Below are 8,190 nucleotides of genomic sequence, written 5' to 3'. Positions count from 1 at the left end.
GAAGAGAAAAGAGGAAAAGAGAAACACACATCCAAAGTCGCTTGAGATTGTTAGGTGTTTCACTTTCGTGGGCCTCGGTTTCTTGCGTCAAATGGGTTCATTTATCAATAATTGCTTTTTCTATAGCCACCCCCCCCATGTGCTGTGTGTGACTACACTAGACCTCTGTCGTGAATCCTTAAACGGGGATCTGCGCTCTGATCTGGCTGCCCCAGGGCGAACCACTTAATCCCCAAGCTCTATTTGCCTCCCTGTGGGCCCCGTCCTTCCTTCCCCGGAGGCATGACAGGGAGACCCAGGAATCCTGGACCAAGCCCTGGCCGCCAGCAACCTTGCGCTCGGGCCCCAGCGGGGAGGAGGGAAGGGAGGAGCGGACAAGGGTCCGGCTGCAGCTGGTCGAGCTGCGCCAGGCCTGGAAGCTGCTCAGGTTCCTGGTTCCCATCGGGGCCAAGAGTGACACCTGATCCCCAAGGATTGTGAAATGGTCTGAGGTGGCAGCCCGCCCGCGGTGGCCCCTGAGCCCCCTCCCGCCGCGGGCGCGGCACCACCCCTACCCCACGCCCCGCCTCTCCAGCGTGTGGTTAAATCCCCGCATCCCCCCGGCGGCTCACACCTGCACCCCGCCCCGGCGCAGCACCATGCCCGCCTGCCGCCCGGGTCCCCTCGCCGTCGTCCTCCTCCTCGGCCTGCTGCTGCTCGGCCTCCCGCGGGTCCCAGGTGAGCCGGGCGGGGACAGCCCTGGGGCCCAGAGGGGCCGTTCCAGGAGCACCAGCCAGGACAGGGCCCAGCCGAGGCGCACGTAGTCTCTCTGGGAGCTGAAGAAATGGGGATTCCTGGGGCGGAAGTGGGGAGACACATGAAGACTAAAATTTGAGGATTCCCCGGGTCCTGAAGGTGGTGACCCTTGGAGCTTGGGGTGTGGGGTCCAGTGTGCTGGAGGGGGGGAAGCCCACTGTGAAATTTGGGGCCGAGGCTCTGTGCTAAACGTGGCCGGTGGGGGAACCCCCTGCTTAGACGTCGGAAGCTCCTGGATGTTCAGCTGTGCGGGGGGTCCCTAAAGATTGAGGGTGCCAACGATGAGGGTTCGGTACCCCCCACCCCGTACTTCCAAGTATGGGGGCCTGGCCTGGAGGTGGGGCCTCTGAAGGCTCTAAGAGGGACGCCTAGGGCCAGAGACTGAGAATCCCTTGGAACTTGAGATCTGCAGCCCTGGGCGCAGGAGGTGGGCTCCCTCTGAGACGGGGGCTCCGCGTCCACTGACCGTGCGCCTCCCAGGCGGAGAAGCGGAGAAGCCCGGCGTGTGCCCCCAGCTACAGGCCGACCTAAACTGCACGCAGGAGTGCCTCTCTGACGCCCAATGCGCCGACAACCTCAAGTGCTGCCAGGCCGGCTGCGCCACCATCTGCCACCTGCCCAACGGTAACCCGGGGCGCCCGGGGAAGGGCAGGGAAGGGCGGGGTGGGCTGGAGGAGGCAGAGCTTCCGGATCCGGGAAGAGGGCCCCCACTCCAGGGACCCCTGCAGAGTCGAGATGGATGGAACCAGGTGCTCTCGTGCTTCCTCGGGCCCAGGGAGACAAAGGCGTCTCTGAAGCTCAGCGGGAGGTGGAGGGGTGCGGGGGGGGGGGGTCCCCCACCCCTGGCTGGATTCCATTCCCTGGTGCATGACGGGCTTCCGGGCAAGCAGCAGCTGGGACGATGTTCCCGGTGTTCCGGGAGGTCAAGACACCCGGTTCACAGATTCCTCCCCTGCGGGTTGGAGCCTCGGGAAGTCCGGGACTGGCCAGCGGGCTGGGTCGCAAGACCTGGGGCGCCCAGCCCTCTTGGAGTCCCTCCCCTGGGGCGTCCTTCAGCTCTGGGGGAAGCACTTGGAGCGCCCGGCCTAGCAAGACTCCCCGGATTCCTCTGTCCAGACGGAAAGAGGCTTTACACGTTAAGAGGAGCGCCCAGCCCATCCCGAAGATGTGGTTGTGAGTGTCAGACAGGAAGGCTCTTGCCCAAGGTCACACTGTCACTCCCTGGTTGGGGAGGAGTCACAGCGCGGGCTTCAACTTTTGCCCCTTCTGGAAGGCTGGTTTGAAGGAAATCAGGACTCATTCTTGAGCACCCCTCCTCTCTTCCTGTGTTTAAAACAAGCTCTAACACTCTAAAGATTGAGAGAGAGAACTATGGAAAGAGCTGGGGATCCACAGAAGGTCCTTACTAGAGCTCACTGTCTCCCCTGGGGTTATGGGGACGCTCATCAGAGCAGGGAGTGGCATTAGACAAGATGAAATCCAAGCTTCTCATTTTTCACAGGGAAGAACTGAGGACTAGAAGCAGGGATATATGACCTGGGGCACCAGGCTGTGGTGATTGCTGGTCTTCAGCCAGGATTCTCCCTCTCCGTTATTTCTCCCCAGATGCCAGTAGGGGCTGGGGTGGTTTGTAATTAGAGACCTCAGACATAGGTAGAGGGAGGACTGGCTCATGAGGGGCAACTACTGGGTCTGGAGCCTTCTAATCTGGAGCAGGGAGAGAAGGATCAGGAGACGTGAGGATTGAGATGGAAAGAGAGGGGCAGACAGACAGACAGATGAGTAAGGTGGAGGGGGACAGAAGGCATGCCTACTTGTAGGTGCAGTCTTTGCTGGTTTTTTTGTTTGTTTGTTTCTTTGTTTTGTCTCAGATGGACCGAGTGAGGCAGGAAGAGGGATAGGGTCAGATGGCCTCCTGAACTAGAATCTCAGAGCTGCCCATCTGCTGGCTGTGTGATCCTTAACAAGTTGCTTTACATCTCTGAGCCTCTGCTTTCTCATCATCAGAATGGGAATGATAATCCCAAATTTTGTGGGACTGACATGGGCTAAATGAAGTAACACACAGAAAATGTCTCTGTAGAGAGCAGATCCTCTCTCCGCAGGGGCGTGTTTTGTTAGTAAAAGGTTCCTGATTCCCCTTTGTCCTAGGGAACCCCAGTGACCAGACCTGCCCTTTTCAAGGGAATGGATTTCTCTGTGCTGGGAAGGAAACCACTCCTGTCTTGTTGAGCTAATCAGCCAGTTCTGTGCCTGTGATTGACCTTGGGTTGGGCTTACTCTTGGGGTTCTTGGGAATTGAGCCCAGTTCCCTTCTCCTTGATCCAGGAAGTGGAGCAGAGGTTGTGTGAGTGTGTGTGTGAGTGTGTGTGTGCAAACCCAGTCCAGAGACTGGGTTCAGGTCTTGGTTTTTGTTCTTCCAGCAGCATGGTGTTGGGTGGTTGCAAAATCAAGGATGGAGGGAACAGGAGAAGGAGGGGTTTGCAGGTGGCCTCCCCAGGTACCCCCGGGATCAAGGCTGACAGGCAGCTGTCCTGTTTGTGACACAGGGGTAAGGCAGCGTTGTGGACAAGCACTCATCTCCCGGCATCCTCTCTGCCCACTTCCCGTTGCTCCTTTTTCTCCCCAGAAAAGCAGGGTTCCTGCCCCAAGGTGAACACTGACTTCCCCCAGCTCGGCCTTTGCCAGGACCAGTGCCAGGTGGACAGCCAGTGTCCTGGCCTGTTGAAATGCTGCTACAATGGTTGTGGGAAGGTGTCCTGTGTCACTCCTGTCTTCTGAGGTAGGTGGGGGTGGGGGACAAGAAGGGGAGGGAGAGAGCACTGCTGTCTAGCTGTAAAGGTGGTTGAAAAGGAGGGCCTGGGCAAGCACACTGCTCTCCACTCTCTGCCCATTTCTTTGCTTTCATGCGCTCGACAAGTCTCTGCTGAGCGGTGCCCGGCCCTGGGTACTGAGGATGATACATGAGCGAGCGAATCAGACAAACATTTCTCTCTGATGCAGTTTACAGGCCAACGGAAGAAAAATACATAAGCGAGTGGATTCTGTAGAATGTTCGAAGGAGAAAAGTGCCGTGGAGAAAAAGGAAACAGAACAGGGATGGGCGTGCTGGGGTAGGGGTGGGGCAGAGTGGGCAGGAAGCAGGGCTGCTTTTTTTTTTTTTTAACAGGGACACTCAGGGAAGGTCCCACCCAGAAGGCAGCATTTGAACACAGACTTGCCAAAACTTGAAGCTATGAGGATCTCAGGGAGGGGTGGGATGGGTGGAGGGTGGTGGTGTTAACGGAGAGGGGCAGCAGGTACAAAATCAGGAGTGTCCCTGGTGTTTCAGGAAAAGCCAGGAGCCTGGAAGGGAGCAAAGAGAACACAGGAAGAGCAAGGTCAGGGGTAAAGGGAGCAGCTCCTCAGGGGCCTGATAGGTTGCTACAGGACTTTGGTCTTGACCTGGGGATGTTGCCTCTGTGGAAATGGACATGCTCTTGCTTAGATCGGAAAAGGATTGCTCAGGCTGCTGGCTGGAGAATAGACTGCAGAGGGGGCAGAAGCAGGAGACCGGCGGGAGGCTCCTGTGAGAGGCCAGCCCGGAGAGGACAGACCCGGGGAGCTAAGTGGCTGGGTTTGGGACATAATGTGAAGGTGGATGGGACAGTCTTCGCTGATGAATGACATTATTCATGGGACAGTATTTGCTGATGAACTGGGCTGCATGGAAAGAGAAGATTTACTCTGTTTCCGTAGCATGCACCTAGAAAGTCAGCGGTGGGAGGAGCATCTGTGTCCTGAGAGAGGGGACAGTGGACAGGACCTGGAGGGGACGGGGAAGTGGCAAGCTCTTTAAACGTGGCCAATGGGAGGCCAAAGACTGATCTTTAGTTTCGCCAAAAGCTTGGCTTTTCAGGATGCACGCACATGGCGGGCATCAAATGTGTATTCGAAGTGTGACAAGCACTCGCTCCGGGGCAGGTGGGGGCTGTGTTTGATCACCTCTGGTGGCTCGGACTGTGCAAGGAAAGGATGGTGGAGCGTCTCTCTCCCCTACTTACAGCTAAAAATAAAACAATACTAAGTCCTAGAGAAAGTGTGATTAAGTAAAGAAATACAAGGCCCAAAGCACGTTTGGTTGGCCCAAACTGGGAGATCCAGCGCTGTGCCAGATGCTGGGACGGAAGGTGACCACGGCCCTTCCTCACAGAGCAGCCCGTGGCCGAGGCGGACGGATGGACAGACACCCCCAGTGCCTGTCCTCAGTGCTGTGGTGAGGGAAGGGCTGAGTGCTGTGGGAGCAGAGGAGGAAGGCCTCTCGGGGACGGGGAGGGGGGGGTGTGGAATGGTAGAGACAGCAGGCTTTGCAGAGGGATGACCATGGGTCCGTCCTCAAAGATGGCCCGAAGGTCAGTAGTGGAGGAGAAGGAACCTGGAGGCACCCTGTGGTTGAAATCTCATTGTTGATGGGGGGCTAGCTCGAGACGCTCTCAGCCCAGGGACTGACGGGTCTTGGGTGGGACCGAGTATTGCACAGATGAGAAGACTGAGGCCACCGAGAGGGGAGGATCTGCCCAAGGCCTCATGGTTGCTATTTCGAGGGGTCCTTCCAGTGCCTGAGCGGGAACCACAGTCTCCCAAGGGCTCAGAGCTCTCCAGTGATGCCAGCCATCTCTTGCCTCCAAGGGGTAGGGGCATGGCTGGACTTCGTGGCCAGGAAGACCCAGGTTCAGATGTCAGCTCTGACACTTAACTAGTTTTTACCTCCCTGAGCTGCCACTGTTATGCTTCTAAAATGGGATCACTAGGATCTCCTTGACCAGCTAATCCCAGCTTAACCTAAAGAAGGGAGGCAGGTGGAACTTCCTGGTGGTTGAGGGACTTGCAGGGAGGACAAATGACCATGGTCCCCCAGGAAGGCCGCTGCGGTCTGTTGAGACACGGTTACCCAGGTATGTCCCAGGATGGCCTGAAGCATAGGAGGTGAGTCTAGGACCCGCAGAGCCACGCAGGCCGAGCCCCCCAGCCTCAGGAAGACAAGGCTTTGCTGTGCGTGTAGTGGAAAGGGAGACTAGGGGAGCTCTGGTCCAGAATTTAAGTTCCAGGTCCTCTTGGCTGGTATTTTGGATATTGTCGTTGATGTGTCATTATGATTTTCTTCCTCCAGCTCCGGCCACCACAGCCTAAGGAGTGGGGGAGCGGATGTTTCTGCCTGGCCCTGCCTGGCTCCAGCCCAGCTACCCTCCCCTCTTTTTGGCCTCTGCACTCTCTCCAGGACTGAGCATTGCTTTTTCCTTTTCCAACCAATAAAGTGACCACTTCCAGCACAGGGTGTGAGGCATGGCCTCTATTCTTAATCATTCTGTCCAGGGCTCCCCTGACTCTGGGCTGAGGAGGGGTGTCGGGGGTGGGGGACGACTAGGTCATCAGGGCATGAAGTCCAGAGCCAGATCAACTCTGAAACATCGAACATACATTCAGGGCTTGGCTTGTGTAGTAGCACTTTCCCCAAGAGGCTGGGGGGTATCTCTCCCCAGGAGGGAGACAGAAGAGAGAACAGGCTCACAGACAGGATAGAATCGGTTCCGAAGTCACTTCCATTCATTACTGGGAGCTTGAGAACAGCAAGTCTGGGTGCTGGACCCAGGGCTGGGAGACTTGTTTGTGAGATCTCCCCGAGCCACAGCAACCCTCGGTGTGGCTGATGACTGTCCCAAGTTCTAGACTAGGAGTCTGCCAGGTGACTTGTTTGCAGTTAAGTGGGTAGAAAGTAACAAAGCTGGGGTCTTTTCATTGGTTGTTGGTTTGGTTTTGCTTTGCTTTTTTCAAGATTTTATTTATCTGTTTGAGAGAGAGCACGTGTTGGGGGAGGTAGGGGCAGAGGGAGAGGGAAAACAGACTCCCCACTGAACAGAGAACCTGACACCGGGCTTCATCCCGGGATGCCAAGATCATGACCTGAGCTAGACACAGATGCTTCATCAATGAACCACCCAGGTGCCCCTGGTTGTTGGGCTTTATCTTTACTTATTTATTTTTTAATATTTCATTTGTTTGTTTGTTTAGAGTTGTTTGGGGGAGGGGCAGAGAGAGAGAGGGAGAGAGAGAATCCCAAGCAGACTCCTGGCTGAGAGCAGAGACCAACAGGGGGCTCCATCTCACGGCCCTGAGATCATGACTTGAGCCGAAACCAACAGTCAACAGTTTTTAAATCAAACTGTTATTTTATAGAAATAATGCAGTCACGTGGACCAAAATTCAAAAAGTTAAACACACACACACACACACAATGGAAAGGGTCCTTCAAGCTTGACCTCCTCCCGCCAGCTGCTAACTGTTTTCTACGGGTGAAACCAAATCTACCAGTTTCTTGTGTGGTCTCTCCGAGACCTAACTCAGGTCTCAGTCCTCACGTCTCTCTCTCTCTTACTCTTCTCCTGTTTCCCCGTTCTCCCTTTCTATATTCTCTCTCTTCCCCTTGTTCTCTCTCTCTCCCTCTATCCTCCCCTGTTCCGCCATCGCCTCTTCTTCTGGCCCTCCTCCGGGCCCCTCTCTCTGTATCCCCTTCGCTCAATGTTCCTCTGCCCATCCCAGGAGAGCTTTCCCCTCCTTCTCTGCTCTACCCACTCTGGAATATGAGAGTTCAGGGCAGCTTGAGGGCCATGATCTGGAGACAGAAAACCTTGGTGGCTGGGTGTCTCATCTTCTTGTGGGTCCCTGCTCCAGGCCGGGAGCCAGGCAGGACCCCAAGTATTCTCCACCCCGCCCCTGGCCCCAGGAATGCAAGGTGAATGAGTCTCCCAGATGCAAGGGAGGGTGCTCAGGGCATAAGGCTTCCTCTTGGCGATAGATGGCAGTGTAGCTTTCTCTATCTTTTCCCTTTTCTGACGTCTCTCCCTGTCCGTGCTTGGGTCCCCCAGTCCTTGCAGGCAGCAGCAAAGGCATCTAGCTCTTAGGGACCAAATGTGTGGCTGCCACTTCTTCCACTCTTTCCTCATCTTCCCCAGGTTTGCCCTCGGAGAGAACCCTGGGCAGGGCTCTGTCTAACGCAGGGTATGCCTTTTGGAGGCACACCATCATTCCTCAACCATTACCCACCCTGCAAACCTTGAGCACTCAGGCTGCTCCTCTCCTTACCCTCTAGGCAGCTGCTACCGGCTATCCCCTGAGCAGGGCTAGCAAGTGAATTTGTACTCCCAGTTTAACTCGTGAAACAAAGTGCCAGCGGCGGAATAGCAGACGTGGTGGTGGAGGTTTTACTGCATGAGAAGGCTGCCAAGGACCACCCTGAGTAGGGGTCGGAGGGAGACGAGCCCTTGGACCCTCCACCAGAACCCTGAGAGGGGGCAGACTTTTTCAAGGTAGCCCTGCCCCAGCAGTGTCCCGGGGAAGAGGAAGTGAGGAGAACCATGG

General features: G+C 56.2%; 1 protein-coding gene across 1 annotated transcript; it reads left to right on the top strand.

Moving 5' to 3' along the window:
- The first annotated feature begins 578 nt into the window (after positions 1-578).
- On the top strand, positions 579-6,104 carry WFDC2 (WAP four-disulfide core domain 2). The gene is made up of 4 exons (XM_004746341.3): positions 579-717; positions 1,276-1,419; positions 3,425-3,577; positions 5,945-6,104. The coding sequence occupies exons 1-3, from the start codon at positions 639-641 to the stop codon at positions 3,574-3,576; spliced, it is 375 nt and encodes a 124-aa protein (XP_004746398.1). The 5' UTR covers positions 579-638; the 3' UTR covers position 3,577; positions 5,945-6,104.
- Positions 6,105-8,190: the final 2,086 nt, after the last annotated feature.

The sequence above is a fragment of the Mustela putorius genome, unplaced genomic scaffold (genome assembly GCF_011764305.1).
Source record: "Mustela putorius furo isolate JIRA1106 unplaced genomic scaffold, ASM1176430v1.1 tig00000592_pilon_pilon_pilon, whole genome shotgun sequence".
In the NCBI taxonomy this organism is placed as follows: domain Eukaryota; kingdom Metazoa; phylum Chordata; class Mammalia; order Carnivora; family Mustelidae; genus Mustela; species Mustela putorius.
Note: the sequence above shows the minus strand (reverse complement) of the source record. Positions and strands in the feature narration are given on the sequence as shown.